We start from the raw sequence: 21,628 nt of genomic DNA, 5'->3' as shown, positions 1-21,628 counted from the left end.
ACAGCTGTTGCAGTTTCTTTTGCTGGTGCTAACCCTCCAACCACGCAGTAGTCTTCAGACACCTCATTGCAACATTACCAGGTTCCAGTTAACTACATATCTAAATATCACCTAGTATGCAGTAAGACTTTTCCTTCCAGCAAAGTTTGCAGACATGTATTGCATACCCTAGTGAATTTAGGGAGAAAAGGACTTTTTGCATTGATTACAGAAGCGTAGCTACTTTGAACTGTCAGCTTTAAGGGACCTAAATCTGAAGGGCGGCAGCCTTAACAGTTCAGTATAAAAGTCACTGACAGATCTACAGTTTTGAGTTTAAATTGAATCAGAATCAGGAGGTCTAAAAAAACTCTAAATTTATTGAAATCAAGATTCCTATTTTTATTTTGTAAGGGGAAAACTCTGAGTTATTTCCACATCTTAGTGAATATAATCAGAGTGTTTTGGTTGGAACTTGGACAAACTATAGTTCTGAGGACATTTCTGGTACTCACTTTAAAGGCTAATGAAAGTCAAACCCTTCAAAGACATTTCACCTATGGGCATGATCTAATGTTAACTGTAATTATTAGAAAGATCTTGTAATTTGTATACATACTGATAGAGATCATCAGCAGAAAATTTTCAATAATCAAGAATGTTAAAAACAAAAAGGTATATAGAGACACTAAAAAACTACCTAAGTTCCTTGAATGGGCTACGTTCTACTAGAGCCTGTTATTTTAGTGCAGAAATATTTTTTTAGCAGGTATTCACAGTTAACTTCCTGTTTACAATATATTTAAGAAATGTGAAAATCTTATCAAGATTTTTAATGTGCTTTCTCATTCTCCAATCAGTACAGAGCATTCTTTTAAGCAATGGTTAAATCTTATAGTTCATTTTTGGCTTCTCTTTCAACAATAATAGGTTCATTTTCTGGCTCTAATAGGAGGGAGTTGGATTTGCCGGCTGGCTGTTGTGTAAGCATCAACTATACTGACTACATTAGGAGCAAAAAACAGGAAGAAACTAGTTGGTAAAATACAATCATAGGCTAGAAGGAAATCAGTGGACTATTTGTCACTCCTTCCAAAGAGAAGGAAAACAGTTGGTGGCAGATACTCAGTACCATCAGGTATCCAGCAAAGAGATTAAGTCTCCTTTTCTCCATGCTGGGATACTCAGAGTTTTACTTCAATGTGGACCATGGCTACTTGGAGGGTCTGGTCCGAGGATTCAAAGCTGGGATCTTGACAAGTTCAGACTATGTCAATTTAGCACAGTGCGAGACACTAGAAGGTAAGTCTGCTGGTTTATTTTATTTAGAAAGAAATACTGTTGCTTAGACCTTTGAAGAAGGAAGGTAAAAGACTGAAGTATTGAAAGCTTATCTTAAAACCAGAGATAACCCTGATGTCCTTTGAAGGACTGTTCTCGTATTTAATTTAATAGCTTTCCATAGAAATTACCCTAGGATTGTACAGACTGTGATTTGCAAAGCAATCCAGATGATGGGATTTTCTAGTTTACTGATAAGGTTTGGAAATCTCATTCACAGAGTTCCTATGGAGACTGGTAACATTGTCGTAGATTTTACCCACACTATAGAACTGTTAAAGTATGGACATTTCATATCAATTCAGCTGGATAAAATAGTTCCCAAAAAATCTTATTAAAAGTGTACCTTTTAGCTCTGAGTTTCTCTGTAAAAGATAATATTAGTATTTTATTACTTCATGTGTTTTAGGGCGGTGGGGGACGTTCTACTTACCAGGAAGAGAAAACTTGACTTCACAAAGATAGAACTGAACTATTCTCAAGCTTATAAAAAAAAAAAGCTTTTTTCAAGGTTACTTTGCCACAGTAATAGAGAGAACACACACTTGTTTCCAAAACAGCTTTATGTGGCCTTGACTGGTCACAGCCAGATGAAGACAGGCTTGTACAAAGAATCATGAGACATGCCTCTAGACACTTGGCAGGAAAGAAGTGCAGCAGAAAAAAATCATCTTTCTAAAGAACATAAACTTTCTCCAAAATAAAAGCCACGATTGTACACTGAAATAATTTCTATACCACGCAGTATATTAGATTAATTTGAAAAAGGATCAAGGAAAAATAATAAGCTTACTCTCTTTTAAGCATTGGTTGCTTTGTGTATGTGGTAATGGATTTTGGGAAATGAGCAATGTAGAACCTGTTGATTCCCATATACAATGGAGTTTTCAGGCTGTCTAAACTGTTAATATAATAACAACATAAGTCTGGGAAGGTTGGTTGTCATTCCTCTTGCAGATTAAACTAACATTTAAATAGATTGATATAGGTATTTATCTGACAGCAGGATAAAATTCCTCTCATGGTTAAAGAAGAGATGGTCAGTACAGTCAATGGGATCTAAAGACTATTCAACTGACCAAGTGCATGTACCTACTTCAGTTGATAAGCTGGAGAGATTTATCAGCTCTCCATTTCATACAGTGGCAGGTTAGACACACAGAGCACATGTATATACTTACTCTGAGAACTGAAATTTATTCCTTATGTCAGCTGGACAAAATGAACAGTTTCTGAAGACTAATTGTACCAGCAGTTGTGATCTATGCATCTTAAAGACTGCACAGACACTCTTGATACTGTATTTAATTGTTTGAGTCATAAAGTCCTGCTCCCTGAATATAGACTTCAGAAAAAGCTAATAGAACTTCAAACATCTATAAAAGACACAAAAGACAGAATGATGGAATCATTAAACTCTTCACTTGTCTCTGTAGAGAAGCTCAATACGTGATGTCATCAAAGGCTCCATGAAGGAAAAAAAAACCCCAATATAAAATCCTGGTTACTTTTGAATGACCTAAAAATACACAGGTATGATTTTTTGAAAAACATACAAGAAAACAGGATTTCCCTCATCCTTCCCAGAAGAATACTTGCTCGTATTAAGAACAGTAAGAAAAACTATCTAGATTTTAAGTCATGCTGTAAGAAAGTTATTTACAACAACTACAAGTAGTTTTCAAACATTTCTGAGATGTATAAACCTTTAACATTATTAAAAGCATAGAACTGATGTACAGATCACAATAGAGAGATAAAATCTTTTTTATAATAGAAAGAACAATGACTTTTTTATTTTGAACCTTCTTTCTAATGTTCATTCAATTTTATAATGCAAATTATTTCAGCACAGAAGCAGCAGCCTTCATCAATCCACCTACAAGCATATCTCCACTACCCACTATCACTTCCCTTTTTTCTCTATTCAGCTACATCTCTTTCTCCATTGTAACATTTTCTACTTCTTTTAGACTGCTAACAGATTCTTACCAGTTATCTATCAAATGTATCATTTATAATAAAAATAGGAGAAGTATTGGATTTGTGCATGAGGCTAAATACACTTATCTCTCTGCACATATAGGAAAGATGCTGTGATATTGAACTTGCACCATGAGTGTACAGTGCACCAAAACCATAGACCCTTACCTCCAAAGTAAAAAATGGAGCTTTATGCATACATTGTATTTTCTTTCCAATTAGAAAATCCAGCATGTGGATTTGTACAGTAGTATTATTGTGCTTGTCCAATAGTGCCCTCAGTTCATGTGTTCACATTAAAAGGTAACAAATTTACCCCATTCTGCATTCTGTGGCACAGCACCACACCACAAAACTGGTCTAAGCTAAAAATATTATAAATATGCTAAAACAAACAAGATCAAAACCACCCCAAGCAACCTATAAATAGAATCAAAAATACCTTTTAATTTCAAAGTGGTTTTGGTATCTCTAGAGGGAAAACCATAATGTCAGTACAGAAGAACCACAAGAAAAACTGTAGGTTAGTGCTATACATCTGCTTGATAACCACAGAGTAAGTTTACCAGTGAGAGGGAAAGAAAAAACAAAGGATGTTAATTGACTTACGTTACCACTGTGTCCTCTCAGTTCAGGGCCACACAGAGAGAAGAGGCCTTCAGCTTAACCTAGACATCCTTTTGGGCTCGTTTTAATCATAATTTCCATGGAGCTACCTTGTGGGATGCAACGCTGGCTGAAACACCTGCAACATGGCATGGTAGTAGTTTGGCCCTATGTCATCATCTGTTTCAGGGGAATGGGATCCCCAGAGGAACCCTGCTGACAGTCTTTGAGGTAGAATATGGGGCAGGGTGGGGGGTAAATTCAGTACTTTATTCTTTCCTTGCTTCCTTGTGTGATGGAAAGACTACTACTCTCTAGAAGGCAGACTAGGTCACAGGAGGACAAGCAGCCCAGCTCTGCTCCCACTAACATCACTGAAGTAAGTTGACTTCACTTGCCAGAGTCAGGTCACACCAGCATGCAGTGGCTGAAGTAACAGTGTGACTGAAAAACTGGGGGTAGCTGACTATTAAAGTGAGGCATCAGACAAGACATCATGTGCTTGATGCCAAGAGACCACGTTAATGCTTTGTTCAAGTTCCCCCAATACTCCTTCTTTCTGATCAGCATCGTTCATGTCTTAACTGCATTCATTGAATTAGTCCCCCTCTGCACAGTAATTCCCTTTTAACATACTGCTAATTGTGTTTGGTTGTGGTTCAATTGTGGGTCTAATCACGTGATTTAAAGTCACATTACTGAAAGTCATACATTCCCTACATGTGATTTCCCTGCATATAATTGTATGAGGAAATAAACAATGCAGATGGATGGCAATAATACCGACAGATGAAATACAGGAATTTTCCTTCCTAGGGATCTTGTGGACATGCTGAAAAGCCCAAGAGTCCCTGAGAAAAGGAGCAGCTACCATCACTGAAAAGTTTTGGTGAACAGGAATGTCTGAGGCCCAGTAAGGCTCAGCTACCTACTCCTGCCAGGTCATCACGTCATGTTACTAGTACCAGTGTCTGACTCTGTTAGTCCTCAAGTCTTACTTAGGCCAACAGCAAAGAGAAGATACAACTTAAGACCAGCAGAGCAGTCTCTGAGCTGCACTGAATACTGCCATGGTGTGAACTCTGATTATGACATTCATGATTGATCTTACATAGTATTGGAGCCTGTGGATGACTATTTTCTCCATTGTTTTGTCTCAGGCCATGAGATGTTTCTTACATACAATATTCACACTAGCATTTATTAAAACAGTAAGAAATACTTCTATAAAGCAGACTGTAGAACTGACAAGGTCATAAATCCAGGGCATAGTATTTCCTCCATAGCTATTGAGAGCCAGATGGAGCTAATACTTTTCATGCCTTACATTAGAGCATGGTTTCTGAAGTCACTCAGTTAATCACAGAACTGAGGAAGGTAACAGTCTTGTCAAACTGCTCTCACTCAGCAGTTTTGGTTTCTGTTCATCTTATGATGGCTTAAACACACTTCAGAACGGCCAATACTTGGGGCTGGTACTTAGGTTTTGCAGTCTGCTTTAGGTACTAAACCCCTGAAAACCACTGTGTTTGAAATGCATTTACCAGTGTGACTCAAGGCAGATATGAGTAGCTTGTCTGAAAAAGGAATGGAGAAAAACTGGAATTCAGTCCCTTGCATGTAAGGAGGTAGTATTATTTAATCACATATTATTTTTACCCTCTTTGCAATAAAAAGAGAAAGTAAAATGATCATTTTTCACAGGAAATGTAGAAGTGATATGAAAATATTAGTGATTAAAAGTTGGTCTTACATATTTAGGCTCATTTTTGGGCACAATTCTGCTTGTTTATTTATCTTATAATCTTGCTTACCTTTCTCTCTTTCTTGAAATAAGTGGGTTTCTTTTTTCAAATCTAGATGTTCTTTCTTCTTTCTACATGGAAGACTGTACTGAAACTATGACTGTTTCCTAGTATTTGACTCTGACCATTGAAAAACCAATTACCTCTGCATTCTTTTGTCAACAGGTTTGTGATCATCTATATAATTTTAAGAATCAATTAGTTTACACCGTTAGTATAAGTTCTATAAGTATATAGTTGGAAGATCTAGAGAAATGCTAACAGTTCCAGAGTGCTAGCTGAGTAAAGCTGTCCTATACAAGAGTACATTGATGTGATTTGATATGTATTTGATGGATGGACCATTTGGTGGATAAGGAATTGGCTGGATGGTCACACCCAGAGAATAGTGATCAATGGCTCAATGTCCAGATGGAGATCAGTGGCAAGTGGTGTCTCCCAGGAGTCTGTGTTGGGACAAGTACTCTTTAATATCTTCATCAATAATATAGAGAGTGGGACCAAGTGCACCCTCAGCAAGTTTGTAGCTGACACCAAGCTGAGTGGTGCAGCTGACACACCTGAGGGACAGGATGCCATCCAGAGGGACCTGGACAAGCTTGAGAAGTGGGCCCATGTGAACCTCATGAGGTTCAAAAAAGCCAAGTGCAAGATCCTGCACCTGGGTTGCGACAACCCCTGGTATTGGGACAACAGGCTGGGGCATTAAGGGATTGCAATCAGCCCAGCAGAGAAGGACTTGGGGTTACTGGCGGATGAAGAGCTGGACATGAGCCGCAATGTGAGCCCACAGCCCAGAAAGACAATTGTATCCTGGGATGCATCAAGTGTGGGCAGCAGGTTGAGAGGTGATTCTTCCCTTCTACTCTGCTCTGGTGAGACCCCACCTGGAGTCCTGTGTCCAGCTCTGGGGTCCTTAGTACGGGAAAGACATGGACTGTTGGAGTGGGTCCAGAGGAAGGCCACAAAAAAGATCAGAGTGATGGAACACCTCCCCTATAAGGAAAGGCTGAGAGAGCTGGGGTTGTTCAGCCTGGAGAATGCTCTGGGGAGACCTCATAGCAGCCTTTCAATACTTCAAGGGGCTTATAAGAAAGTTTGGGACAGACATTTTAGTAGGGCCTGTTGGGAGGACAAAGGGTAACAGTTTTAAACTAGAAGAGGCTAGATTCAGACTAGATATAAGGAAGACATTTTTTACAATGAGGGTGGTGAGACACTGGAATAGGTTTCCTGGAGAGGTCAGAAACATTCAAGGTCAGGTTGAATGGGGCTCTGAGCAACCTGATCTAGTTAAAGAGGTCCCTGATCATTGCAGAACAGTTGGACTAAATGACCTTAAAGGGTCCCTTCCAACCCAAACCATTCTATGTTTCTATGATTCTGTAATTGCTAAAATGAGCTTGAGTGGCAGCCAACCTGTTTAGAAAACCCTGAGGGTTAGCTCTCTCAGTAAGCTAAAGCGCTATATGTAGGAGTTTGAATTCACAATGTGCTACTTCTTTTGCTTTAAGTCTCAGTGTAGGCAACCTTATTGCATACTAAGTACATATACATGGGGAAATAGGAAAGAATAGCTACTATACTGATAAATGCACCTTGCTAACTACATATTAACTTACCTTACAGGTAGACCCTTATTTCAGCCAGAGTGAATGTTGCTGTCCTTTTCCCTAAATATCACTTCAGGTTTTATTTGGAAATCCAATCATTGTGAATGCCCAAACCATATAACATTATACCAATCTGCAATTTACAGGAGTTTTAATATAGCATTTTAATATAATTATGCAATATAGCAGAGGCTTTTGTAAAAGGAAATGTTAAACTGCTTTGAACATTAAGAGTTGATTTAAATTCTTACTTTTTCCTCATCATGGAAAATGGATAGCAGAGGAAATCTGCCAAATTATTTCTTTGATATTGCAAAAGATTCTTTCAACTTTGTTGTCTAATCAACTCATTTTCCTCAGTTACCAGGGTTGGGAGTTCAGACAGAATATGTCATGATAACTCAGGTTTCTGGAACAGCTTCTTAGGGTCTGGTAGTCTTCAGCCATAAATCAGACAAAGCCAAAACAGAAATACTAAAAGAGTGTAACTCTGCCCTTTCAAGTGCTCCACTACAGAAGCCATTTGGAGCCCAGAATCTGAGCCAGGCAAGATGTGATCTCTCCTCTTCTTCAGGCAGACTGATAACATAAGATTTTAGTCTTACCTGAGATTTAAATATTTCATATGAAAATTTAAGATCTTAATAAAGTTAAAGGATGATTCCTATTGATGCATGACAGTCCATAGGATTGCAGGAGACAAAACAACTGATGTATTATAATGATGCAGATCATGAAATTGAAACATTGAACAAACTTGATTGGGAAGGGGCTAGGCACAGTGGCAATTAGCACTGTACTGGTGTGGCTGGAAAGGAAAGCTGCTGGTGAAACTTCTGACAAAGGTATAAATCATTTGTGCTTTCCTGTGGCATGCAGTAAGTCTTACTCATAGAAAGCAGTGCAAATTTGCATTAATTATACATTTACTTTATATTAACTCTATGCCAAAAACTTTTCAATAGAGTATTGAAACCAGATCAGATGCTTAATACGAAAATATGTTAGAAATTAACATTTTAAATGGTTTTTCTATTTGGTTTGTAGGCAATACAATGACAGTTTATTCTCATTATCTTTCCTGAATCTACTTCTAGATCTGAAGTTACATCTACAGACGACAGACTATGGCAACTTCTTGGCTAATGAAACTGGTCCTCTCACTATTTCTACCATCGATGACAAATTGAAAGCAAAACTACTCACAGAATTTCATTACTTTAGAAACCATGCTTTTGAACCACTTGCCACTTTTCTGAATTTTATCACGTAAGTAATATTAGCACATAGCTTACCACACAGACTCAAAAAAAAGCACACAGTTACAAGTTAAAACAGTGTAAACACATTGTACTGGAATTTCTATTAAGTTTCAAAAATAGAAAATTTACTTTGGTACTGCAATATTTATGTACTTTATTTACTAATATAAGTTCTGAAAATAATATGTGAAGAGCTATTGTCTTTTGAACTACTTATTTTAAAGAACACAAGCAGATTTTTTCTGTGTACCATGGCAGGAGTGGTAGAGATTGAGAAAAATGGTTATGATTTTCAAACATCATTTAAATCACAGAACTTGAAAAAATTAAGTTTGTGGGACAATTCATGCGAGATTAGCATTTCATGATGTACAGGGCAGTGATTTAATTCCTAGGCATGTGGCAAAATCTAGCTTTCTAGCTTTTTAAAGTACAAGTGCTGTTTGATGCCAGATGAAGAGAAAGTTCTGATCTCAATACAATCATAAATGGACAAAACTTGTAAATGAATGGTGTAAACAACTTTAAGAACAGGGATCTGCTTTATGACAGTGTAACAACATGGATTAGTGAATTGTCAGCAGGATATCTTACCTGTTTACTCCTCTTGATCTTATCTTTTTAATATACTAAAACAAGAGCACTAGACTGTTCAGCTTACTTTCCAGGAGTATTTTTATCGTAACAGCAAAATAAAGAATTATTATTATTATTATTATTTTATTTTATTTTATTTTATTTTATTTTTTGTCAACTGTAGCTGACAAGTTTTAGCCTAATAGATAAACAGGATCTTAAAGACTGCCCTAGGACAGTTGTGGTCTGCAGGCATACAATGTTTCCATTTTGCTTCAAGGAAATCAAAGCAAAAATATGAAAATTATGGCAGCTTTTTTCTCACACTGACTGATGTGTATACACAAACTCTGCATGCTGTTGTGTTTGGTTTTTTTTTTTTTTAATAATGGAGAAGTTAGGTTAAGATATTTAACACAATTATTAAATTATTGAACTACATTTCACCAGATCCTCAAGCCCCCTCACGGATATGGTATGAGATCATATTAATCCCTGTATGTGTCTAGCTATATTCTGAATCAACAATGCAAGCAAGACTGGCATCTCTGTTATAAATGTCCCAAGGTAATAGCTTTCCCATTTCAAAGTCACTGGCAAAACTCCTATCAGCCTCTCTGGCAGTAAAACCAGTAAGAATCTGATAGAGAACTTCTACTGAAGAGAAAACTTTTAGCAATAAAGTAGAAATCTGTGAGAACCTGTTCTTAGTTTCCTCATGGGAGAATGTTTAAAGCCAAGTGAGAGGAAAGCCCTAAAATTGGTCCATCTGCATGAACTCTGCAGTTTTAGTGCTGAGATTCCCATGCACCTCCTCTCTGTCCAGATGGTCTATATGAAATAACAAAATCCCAAACTGCTAGCTCAGGTGATTTATTTTTTGATGCCACTCATTGTCACATGTTATAGAAAATCTACATTTCACAGCTGTTATTATATTCATGTTTCAGTTTCCCCTTCTTTAAAAGTATCTCTTCCAAAGCAGTCATGTGGTTTAAAACTAGTACTGTGTTACTTGCTATTTAAAAACTTGTGTTTGATGAGACATTAATACAGAGTGAAAATACAAACCTGCAAGTACTGTCATTGTTTCTGACTTTAGTTTTATTAGTAATTTTCAAAAATCTTGATTTTGTATTTTTAAAAGGAAAACTCATTATAAATGTCTTTTTCTTTCAAATACAGATACAGCTATATGATTGACAATGTAATTCTTTTAATAACTGGCACACTACATCAGCGGCCCATAGCTGAACTTGTTCCCAAGTGCCATCCACTGGGGAGATTTGAGCAAATGGAAGCAGTCAGCATTGCCTCAAACCCCACTGAGCTGTTCAATGCAATTTTGGTTGATACACCATTAGGTAGGAACACTAAATTATTTCTTATTTGCTTCTTGAAACAGCTCCTCCTGTATTTTTAGGAATATCTCTGATGGAGAAGCATGTTTTCCACTGGATATGGTGTGTTTTGGTAATACAAAACATGATCAAGCACTTCCAAAGTGGTGTTCATGACATTCTCTCGTAACATTTATTAGCAGCCTCTATACCAACCTTGGGTAGAAAACATGCTGCTCAAGAAGTGTAATGGACATCTTTTATGTCCAAAGTAGCCACTGATTTAGAGCGTCTAGATTTTTTTTATTTCAACACCTGCATCTATAACTAAAAAATTTAAGATGAAATCTTGCCTATCCTTCACTAAGAATCAAGAAGCAGACAGTTACTAATAAATATTAGATGTTGTGGTAGAACCAAGATTCCCTCTTGGGATTTGGGTGTGGTTCAAACACAAAGAAAATCACTATTTTGAAGAACTAAATCTAAAAGCAAACAGAGCGAAGGCTGGGTATGTTGTCTTCTGAAACTGGAGTCAAACTCTACTCAATCTGCTGCAGCAGCCAACAAAAACCAGCAAGCTGTGGGGCAGTGCTGGGAAGGGTACTGATAATAAGATGGAAATGGATGGGTTTGAACTTATAGGAGATTACTGTGTGCCCTCACCTTGAATACTGTGAGTAGTTTTGGGTCCTGCTTGTCAAGAAGATGTGGTGGCTTGGCCTGACAGAAACCAAAGGCCCCAGCACAATGCAGAGATAAAAGAGGGGTGGATAAGGAGCTTGTGGGTTGAGATCACCTATGAAATACTGTTGCAGCCAAAACAGACTAAACTGAGGGAAAAATAATGTGATTTATTGTTGATTCATATATATATGTATTAAAAAAATAATTAATTATGCATCTAGGCATTAGGAAACAGAAAAGAAACATTTACATGCTTAGGGAAAACACCTTTCCTCCTCTCGTTGCTGCTCTTTTGCACCAGGCGCCACTCCTTTGCCCCTGTTACCACCACAGACGACATTCACTCCCTTCAGAGAGGCAACGAGCAGCACAAGGAATGGAGGGAGTTTGCAGTCAGTACATGGCAGTTTCTCTCTGCCACTCCTTCCCCCTCACACTTACCCTCTGCCCCAGCACAGGCCCTCCACAGGCCACAGGGAGCACCTGCTCCAGGTGCTGGAGTGACACCTCCTCCTTCTCTGACCTTGGTGTTCCCTCTGCTGTTTCTCAAAATGTTTTCCCTCTTCCTCTCTACATCCTGTGGTTTTTGCCCTTTCTTAAATATATTTTCCCAGAGGCACCACTCGCTGGGCTGAGGGGCTGGGCTGTGCCCTGCGGGACCCCGCTGGCGCTGGCTGGAGCCGGCCGTGCCCGGCATGGGGCAGCCCCGGCCCCTCCTCACAGCGGCCGCCATGCAGGCCCCTGCCAGCGCTGCGACAGCCAATGCAGTAAAATCCAAGAAGGCACAGAGCAGGAGAGCTAAGATGAACAAGGGGACACCACTGCCATGGGCAGACAAAAAAGGCTAGACTCCAGTTTGGAGAGGACAAGGCTGAAGAGAGACATGGACAATGTTTACAAAGTCCTGAGAGCAGTGGTTTGTCGACATTGAGCTACAAACTGCTGCTTACTAAATCCTTTAGAAGACCAAATCCCAGCAGAAAACTAGTTTTAAAACAGGTAAAATAAAGGAATCTTTTTATACAGCTGGCAGTAAATTTCTGGAAATTTTTTTGCTGAACAAGTTTGTAAAAGCAGATAGTATCAGAACTTTAAAACAATGGGACAAATTCAGGGGAAATGGATCTACAAAGAGATACTGAAGGGGACTGTCAGGGCTACACGCTCTGATGTGCTTCGTCCAAAATCTGGGTGCTGGAAGAGTGGGAAGGTAGAAGACCATGAAACACAACCAGGCTCCCATGGACTCTCCAGATACCATCTTCCATTGCCACTGTTTGTGACAACTCTGTCATGCAGCACTGGTCTGTCCCACTGGCATAGCTTAGTAACAGCGAGGGTTTGGCATACTTTTGTTGGTTATGAATATGGCATTTTTAAGTGGTCCAGAAGCACAAATGAACTTCATCCTCTGCCTCTGTGTCCCTTCCCTGCTTGCTCTTTAGCCATTTCTGCAGAGGACCTGGAAGCACAGATGGCCAAGGTCAAAGCTTGTGCCCCTCACTAGTTGCAATCTGTTGCCTTTCTTCCACTACAGACTTACCCAAAGAGGAAGAGGAAAGATAGGAAAGAGGATTCTCCTTAACAGTTGTGGAATACCTGCATGATTTAAGACAAAAATTATCTTTCCTCACTAGAAAATCTCCCTAATGCCCAAACCATATACTTCAGAGAAGATTAGGGCTTTCATTAGCATTTCCCATCTGATTCTCTCTGAAGATGTGGACTCTGGCTGTGGCACTGATTGATTCCCCTCACAGCAGATTCTCATTAAATAGGAGGGAGTAGGAGGATAAGGGGAAAATCAAGAGGATTTCTCTTCCCCTCTGTTATATCACTCTCTCTTGTACAACAGAAACCTCAGATCCTTGCTCACACACAGGTGAATGGCCATGGACAAGAGATGCATATTATCAGCATGTAGATTTATACTGCAATATAATAAACTCTGCTTTCAGCTGCTTTCTTTCAAGACTGCTTGTCTGAAAATGACCTGGATGAAATGAACATCGAAATAATGCGCAACAAACTGTACAAGGCAAGTTCTTGTAACATAATGATTATACTTGGGGTTTTTCAAAGTGTCTCAGAAAAGGAGGTCAGTATCATTAACCCTGTTTTATGGATGGGGAAACAGAAGCATGGTGAGATAAAGCAAGCTGTCTAAGGTCACCTGGTTGATGACAACTCCAGGAATCAAATCCAGCTCCTTTCATTTCCACTCCACTGTTTGGAGAGTTTTCAAATTTTAGGTCTGCATCCGAATTCTAATTTAATATCTCATTAATGAAAATGTTTTATATGTCAGGCTAAAACCCAGATCCATTTGTTTATGAATAACTCAGTTACCCACCAAATGCCACAGAACTGTTAGCTCCTAAGTGAGCCTAGACAGGCTTTTGGCTAACATTTCTTCTTTTTAAATAAAAAGTAGATGTGATTTGAAAAGGTCTAATTGCTTTGAGTCTAGCTATCATTTCTTTTTACTTAAGGGTTTTGTATAATTTCCTTCCTTTAAAAATTATCTTTAGCATTGCTACAGCACACTGCTGTGAGGATACGCATCTAATGTGCCTTGCATTTTCAAAGTACTTTACAAATATTAGCACCCAGGTCAATACTCTTAGGACAGTCTCTTTAAAGGCTATATATATTACATCCTGTTAATGGTTCCTCCTGGCACATTCTCTCCAAATTCTTTGTTATCTTTCTTTCACAGTGGATGCCCCAGACTGCAGGAAGTATTCTTACAGTGGTCTGATTACACTAGGGGAAAGAAAAAAAATCTTGTGTTTGTCTTACAAATGATATTTATAAATTCCAATTCCCAAGCCAATATTTGATTCTTAAATAGTCTGCTACTTCCTGTCACTCAAAACAACATCAGTTATACACAAGTATTTTAATTATTTTGCAGTACTGCTAAATTAGATACTCTTTTTCCATTTGATAGCATACAGATTTGATTCTTATGTCCTGTGTGGATGACTATATTTATACTTATTAAATCTTTTTTGTTTGTTTGTTTTTCTTCTCTTCTAAGTACCAGGGGGATCATTTTGTAAACACTTCTAAATTATTAATTTAAAATTTCTCCTCTGCTTCAGCTGTCAGTGTGATCAATTATGTTGCAGCTCTATTACCAGATAGCAATATATAGAACCTAATGCATAATCCCATGCAGCAGATCTCCCTTGAGATGTGTCTACTTAAAATTCACTTAATTGCATAGTTAGGGACAGCTTCTTTTATAAAGACTGTGTGAAGCTGTAGCAAATGCATTTTGATAGTATAAATGTTCCCTAAGACAGTATTTCAGGGGATAGAGAAGCAGGGGGAACAGCATCTCTGAGATATTTAGGGTCATTCCTGCACAGGCATTTTGAAATGGGTATGAAGGCCAGAATCCTTAATAGACCAGAAGCTTTGTCTGCTGTTCTGTCCTAATCCAGGGTTTAGGGTAGAGCCGTAGGGATTAAGTTTTGTAGCCTCATAGTGCTGGCCCAACAGCCGTGGCATATTCCCAAATCCCCTCCTCCACACTATAAATGCAGAATTTCCTTCAGCCATCTGCTTATCATACAGTGGAAGCTCAATGGAACTCAAGAAGTTCCTTCTTTAGAGTGGAAAGAAAACACAGTATGTGTCCTATAACAATTTTTGAAAATGAATGCACCCATATTTTAATAACAAGACATTTGCATTTTAATATTTCAGCTTTCACTCCAGCAAAGTAATTAAGCACATACTTGAATTTAAATTCATAGGTAGAATTATCAAAGTTAATGGAAGTGTTTAAGAATTAGGTTCATGACCATGTGTTGTGCTGGTCCAGGTCTTAAGTATCATTTAAAATATTTCTCTTCTTCTTTCATGTAGTCTTACCTTGAGGCGTTTTATAAGTTTTGTGAAAAACAAGGTGGTACTACAGCAGAAATAATGAGACCTATTCTTGAGGTAAGAAAAAATCACTCTTTGTACATGAAAGTCCTCCACAATGTTTTCAAAATTAGGTTACTTTGTTTTCCTGTTCCTTACTGCAGTTACCTGACAACTGTTTGCCTCTCATCTGAATAATTGTTTTTCTGAGATGTAATGAAGACTTTATTTTAGGATGACTTTTGCCTCCTGACTAGAGAAGCTAGTCCATTACCAGGGAGGAGTTATCCTCAGTTAAAATTTTTCTATAACAGAGGGCAGAATAGAATAAATGCTGCACTATCTCTGACTGTTGTCCCTTAACATTTTTCTGTATTATGTAGAAAAACTGAAGAAGTGGATTATTCTTGCACCTCCTAGCTCAAAATTTGGGATAGCTAAGGTCTGGTATTACTGTATATTTACTAATCAATAGTCTTCAAGCTACATGACACTAATACATTTGTTTACTCTCCTATTAAAAATGATCAAATTTAGAGTTAAGAGACTTTTGGAACTAGTGTCATACAGAAAAGTCAAACATTCAGTGTTTTATTTTTGTCTCAACTCAGAAAAGTTTAGGGGGTTTTTTGTGACATAGAAAATTCCCAACATGCTCCTCCCTAAAGCATATCTGCAGCACAGTGAATATTTTTGTATCTGTTACCATAATAAAAGATGCAGAAATTCCTAAAGTTTTCTTAGCATTCAGCCTCATTTTTTTTTTCACATGGTTTATCACAATTCTTTGCAGAGTTTGAGAGCCAGATCACCCATTTGTTTCCAGGAGTTTTTTTCTGGATAAGCAAAACTTACACCCTGGCAACTGCACAAAATTCACTGAGCTCTGATGACATCATATTGGAAGTCTGCATTATAGAAGAGAGATAATAACCCTGGGAGCTCACCCCTGAGGAAGAATGAGCATAAATTACATCTTACGAAACAATGTCCCAAAAGGGGTTGCAATTTCATATTTTATTTAACCAGGCCATAAAGTTTCAGTTTATATTCTAAAGAAAAATAGTCTTAATCAAGTAAAATAGAGCAGAAATTATGTATTTTTGACTATTTTTCTTGAAAAATAGAAATCAAGAGATTGGCTGGCAGAGGTAAAGACATTTCCTACAGTTGACTCAGATTTTCAAAAACTTCATTTTTAGCTAGAAATTCATGCTGAGAGCAGATTAGTTCCCAACATTAGTTTAAGCATGTTGTAAAACTCTTTTTATACCAGTGGTAACAGTTTGTCTATGATAAGCTTCTTTAAAATCCCTATCTAATGTCAATCAGCTAGGAGGATAAATTTTTCTGTAGATTTCCTTTTCTATAACATTTTAATAATCTGAAGACATACACACACCAGATTGCTAATGGTTGAATTCACAAAAAGCCAGTTTAATTATTGAAAAGAATACTTGCTATTTATTCTGTAACCTTATATGTAAGACTACCAACCTGACCCTAACAGAATGAGACTGAGGTATTTAGCTCCCCGGCTTCTTGACCACCAGCCACAGTGCCCACCTTCCACATTAAAACTACTGACCATCTCTCTTCCACCATGGACAATAAATGTTGCATGTTTAACCCTGAATCTGGCAAGAAAGTGCAGGACTGCACTGCAGCTAGTGCTGTGCCTCTTACTAGAGCCCCATGCTAATTCTTAAGTAGCACACTTGCTACTTCACTTTCCCATATGGAAAATAAAGCACTTGGGAAATGGCCGTCCTATGACTCCAACTCTACCTGCAGCAATCAAATGGCCCAAGTCACCAAGAAACTGCCTCATGGCCTTACTCACTATGGAGAACTTCATGTGCCAATATTTTGATGAATTGAGAGGTCTGTATGGATGGGACTGATCCTGCAAATTTTCTCAAACCGGGAGCCACCAGAAGTAGGCCCCAAACCTGCTAGCATTAGCTGCAATTGCATCTGAGCATGCTTTTTTCCCAACAAAATATTACAAATCTAACAGCTAGATTCAACATGGCTTTAACAAGTTAAAAAACCACAGCATTTGTCCTTCTGGCTGATATGCCCATTCAAATTAATAAGGGAAGTGAAATTTGGCCCTGTTATTTATTAGCTAGAAATCTTTTCAAGAACACTTATCTTCTTCTCGTTATTTCTCTATTGTTTACTCGTTTTCCTTACTCTGAAGTCAGTGCCAGAGGGCAGCTGGGTCCCTGTTACAGTGTGTTCCAGTACACAGGAGTAGTATCTATGAATATATGCTTAACTGCTAAAGCTGTAGAAGTGTGTTGCAACTGCAGTCTTATTCAGCAGAAAACAGTATCCTTCTGCTTAAATCAGTTAAAAAATTCACAGCATAAGAAATTTTGTAAGCTACCTAAAACGTGCATATACCATATACGCTTCACTTGGAAGATTTTACTGCATAATCCCTGCAATTAGCCAAGCCTGTGCTGCTCTTACAGCATGAAAGTAAGTAATAAAGGAAAGAAATAAAACCACAGTCAATTTAGATCTCAGAAGAGAAGAATAGATTTTAATCAGACAGAACTGAGTACAATTGTTTTTATTTACCATTATATTTTCAATTCATACTGTAAGAATGGCAAATGAAATTTTGCCTTCTAAAAAAAAAAGAACAACCTGAGAACCAGATATCAGAATGACTTTCAGTCTACTGCTGCAGGGAAAACAGATACTACACACATCTAAACCTGGCAGAAGAAATATAGCCTTTGATTCTATGTGTTAAAAATTAACTGTTACTTGAAACACTTGAAAACTTTAACTTGGCAAGTAAACAGCCCCCTCCACCTTATTAAATTATCGCTTAAAATATGTGCATTCAGAAACTTTTCTTCCTTCAGAATTTCCATTCAACCTTTACTCTCAGCAGCACTTTGAGTTACCCCAGAACAGTACTATTGATTCTTGCGCCTTTCCTGTATTATTAATAAGAGTATTATTTCATAACTTCAGAAGGTTGTGTGAGGAGATATTTTGTTGTCAACATCTGGGTAACTAAGTAGGGAAATGAGGAAGCAGCAGAGATTATATTTTTAGTGCAAAAATCACAGAATAAAAGCTGTGCTTGCAAAACACTTTGATTTTCTAGTTAAAATTTAACAAGTATTTGCAAATAAAGATTTACAATTTTTAAGCTAAGGTATGTTTCTAATGCTCTGAACTCTACTTTTTCTTAAAAGTTTCCATAGTTTAGCTTACTGAAAAAAAACATATCCCCACTTTAATTTAGAATTACATCTCTAATAACATCTCTTTATTCTTTGTTTTGCATATTAAGTTTGAGGCAGACAGACGTGCCTTTATCATCACCATTAATTCATTTGGCACTGAGCTGAGTAAAGATGACCGAGAGAAGCTGTATCCAACCTGTGGAAAACTGTATCCAGAAGGCTTACACCTGTTGGCCACTGCAGATGACTATGAGCAAGTGAAGTGTGTTGCAGATTACTACGCAGTATGTAATCAAATTTCTTAAAACAAAAAGCCAAAGTACAAAAACTTAACATCTCTTGACATCAGCAAAATTTTAGAGTATTCATGTAAGTTAAAAGCATTTTCAACGAAGATGCAAAAGATCCCATAAAGATGTATATGGAATCAAAGGCCTTTGATATGAAGACATAAAACATATTATTAGCTAAGTGCTATACAATGTTCCTCTTACGATGATGATTAAATAAGACCAAATCACAGTCTAGTAAATAAAACTCTTCCTACTTCATTAACCCTCCCCAAACTGAGTTTCACTTCACAGCTGCTGCATCCAAGATTTTGGAGCAAAAGCATAAGTCATTTTGAAACAAGCTGACCAAACTATTCATGTCACAGATGAGTGCAAACCTGATTCACTGCTAGTGTACCATAAAAATGCCCTTCTGAAAAGTTTTCTCTAAATTGCTGGTTGAATCAAAGTAGATGATGTTGTTAATACTGATGCAACGTGCTGCTATTAAAGATGAATCAAACTGCAATACTTATTTTATGAACTAACTGTGGTACTCTGGCTACCTATAATATTTAATCTACCTCCAAGTAAGTACACAAACAAAATGATGCCAGGTTTACTGCTTTTTCCACAGAAGCAGCAAAGCTGGAGGCTGGAGGTGCACATCTGTTCCCATGCATAAATAGAACATTAGAAGCATGTGTCACCGTGTCAATGTGGTACAGAACAAATCTATTCACATGATGGTGGGGTATTTAGATGAATTTGGGAACCATTGTACTAGACCTATAGTGCACTGCTACTTTATAGGAAAACCAAAACAAATACACAGAGAAGCAAGCTACACAAAAGTGTGACACATGAGAAATTAAGTCAAATATATCTGCGCAGAATATTCCAGAATGACGTATCAGACTAATGGATTTAGATACAATATTAACGCAGATAAAGCAAATCCAGCTGACTGCTGGAAATAAAGTGAGCAGCCATGCAAGGATCAGAGTTCAGGGTTTTGGCTCCATTTACAGCTCTGGCTTTGATGGATACTATTTGTACAAGGAGTTCAGTGCTCTCTGTCCAAAGGAGTGAAAGGTCATGTGTCATTCTACAATAAATCTATTTTAGTGCCCTTAGTAAATTACTTTAAGTTGTAGGAAATGATGGTAAGAAATACAAGAACAAATGTGATTCTTCTTTCTTTTGCTGAGTATATGCTTTTAACTTTTGATTTATGTAGAACTGTAATCTGTACATGAATTCTTCTGTACAGGAAGATTACTTAATGTAAATTAATTAAGAAAGTAATGTAAGGTATCTGTGCTGCACACAATGTAAAAGTATCTTATTTCCATTTTGTGGTTGTCTATGCTTTTAGGAATATAAGGCTGTGTTTGAAGGTGTAGGGAGTGGCGCTGTCGAAAAGACACTGGAAGATGCATTTTTTGAACATGAGGTAAGAGCTTCTAACCTTAAAATATCAAAATGAAAGTTACCCACTTGGAATAACATTTAAAACAAGAATGAGGTACCAGGCTTTTGATTTTACTATACTGCATCATTCAGCTTTGTATTCAAGAACACAGTATTTCTGTGGCTGTCAACATTTGGCTGAATAAAAATGGAAGGATTTACCTTTTAAATAAAATAAATTTGAGGATATTCTTCTGAAGATTAGTTATAAAACTACCAACCCTGATAGCCAATCCAAATGCCATCTCAAATAATTAAATTTCTTTTGAATAGTCTACTGAAGAAGGTGTTTCACCACTGTCCTTTACTTACCTGTACAGTTGCTTGAGTCTATTACCAAAATTAATCCACAGATGACATTTCAATTATATTTATATTCAAGAGACTCCTAAATATAGTCATAGTTACAAAGTTACATAGAAATCTTGATCAGAAAAGCTACCATATAGAAATCACATTTGCCGCCTTTAATATTTTATCATAATACCCATTTTATCTTTTCCACAGGTAAAGCTGAATGTGCTTGCATTCAACAACCAGTTTCATTTTGGAGTATTTTATGCCTATGTAAAGTTAAAGGAACAGGAATGCAGGAATATTGTATGGATTGCTGAATGCATTTCTCAGAGACACAGAACCAAAATTAACAACTACATTCCAATTTTCTAAATCTGAGGATTTATAATCCTACAATGCCTGAGAAGATGCATTATTTCATTGAAAAGAAGATATATGATTTAAAAATTTAACCCTTAAAAGATGTTTTAAATTGTATTAATGATCCTCCGTATATACAGCAGTGTAAGAAAAAGTAATCCAATTAGAGATATGAGTACTTTATAAGGAAATATTAATAGACTTATTCATAGTTTCTGTTGATAGATTTGTTCTCCGCTGTGCCTATTTTAATTTAATTGATCAATAAAATCTCCATGCAAGGTCATACATAATCTTTCTCTTAATGGCTTAGTTTTGAATTAACGGTTTTATCAAAAGACCAACTAAACCACTACTTCTGTCTTACACTCATAGTCTTCTTCATTGCATACAAGATTGTATGAAGGACTTGATACACAAATGAGAGAGAAACTTTAGAGTTACTCTGAGATTCCCCTTCAGGAATCTCAAAGAGAAAGCTTCCTGAACCTTGCTAACTGTGACACTTCTCTGCAGCTAAATGTAAATAAGTAACTTAATTTCATGAAAATGTTTTCATTTATTCCTTTATGGTCACGTGAGGAGCACGGTAAGTGTCAAACGGGTGTCTGATCTACTCCACAGCAATACAAATATCTCCTGCCAGCACACCAAAGACACTGTCTTCATGTACGCACCGGGGAAGATTATGAAACATGAATGAAAATACCAGCCAAGTCTGTATCAGTTTTACATCAGACACAAACAACACCAGCGCTGAGCTATTTGAGGACCTGGCTAAGATCAGTAACTAAAAATAGAGTGAACACTTGAAGACAGATTGTAGCAGGTCAAGATTAAGTCTGCTGAAGAAAAAGGGAGCATTTTGAAAGCCATACCAACATTCTGCTGTCCTACCCCATTCAAAAAATTTGTCCTTTTATCTTTGAAACAGGCCATA

The 21,628-nt window shown here is 37.4% G+C and overlaps 1 protein-coding gene and 1 long non-coding RNA gene across 3 annotated transcripts in view; one reads left to right on the top strand and one right to left on the bottom strand.

Annotated features, from left to right (window-relative positions):
• Window positions 1-21,628, bottom strand: part of LOC114013016 (uncharacterized) — a 94,942-nt gene that overhangs the window by 52,781 nt on the left and 20,533 nt on the right. The gene's annotated exons all lie outside the window — the stretch shown is intronic.
• On the top strand, window positions 1,054-21,622 carry ATP6V0D2 (ATPase H+ transporting V0 subunit d2). Its single transcript, XM_005240626.3, has 8 exons — window positions 1,054-1,281; window positions 8,425-8,596; window positions 10,351-10,529; window positions 13,151-13,230; window positions 15,072-15,149; window positions 18,394-18,570; window positions 19,937-20,014; window positions 20,539-21,622. Exons 1-8 carry the CDS (start codon window positions 1,152-1,154, stop codon window positions 20,698-20,700), a joined length of 1,056 nt encoding a protein of 351 aa, XP_005240683.1. The 5' UTR covers window positions 1,054-1,151; the 3' UTR covers window positions 20,701-21,622.

Source organism: Falco peregrinus, chromosome 3, assembly GCF_023634155.1.
Source record: "Falco peregrinus isolate bFalPer1 chromosome 3, bFalPer1.pri, whole genome shotgun sequence".
Taxonomy (NCBI): domain Eukaryota; kingdom Metazoa; phylum Chordata; class Aves; order Falconiformes; family Falconidae; genus Falco; species Falco peregrinus.
This window is presented reverse-complemented; position numbering and strand designations above follow the sequence as displayed.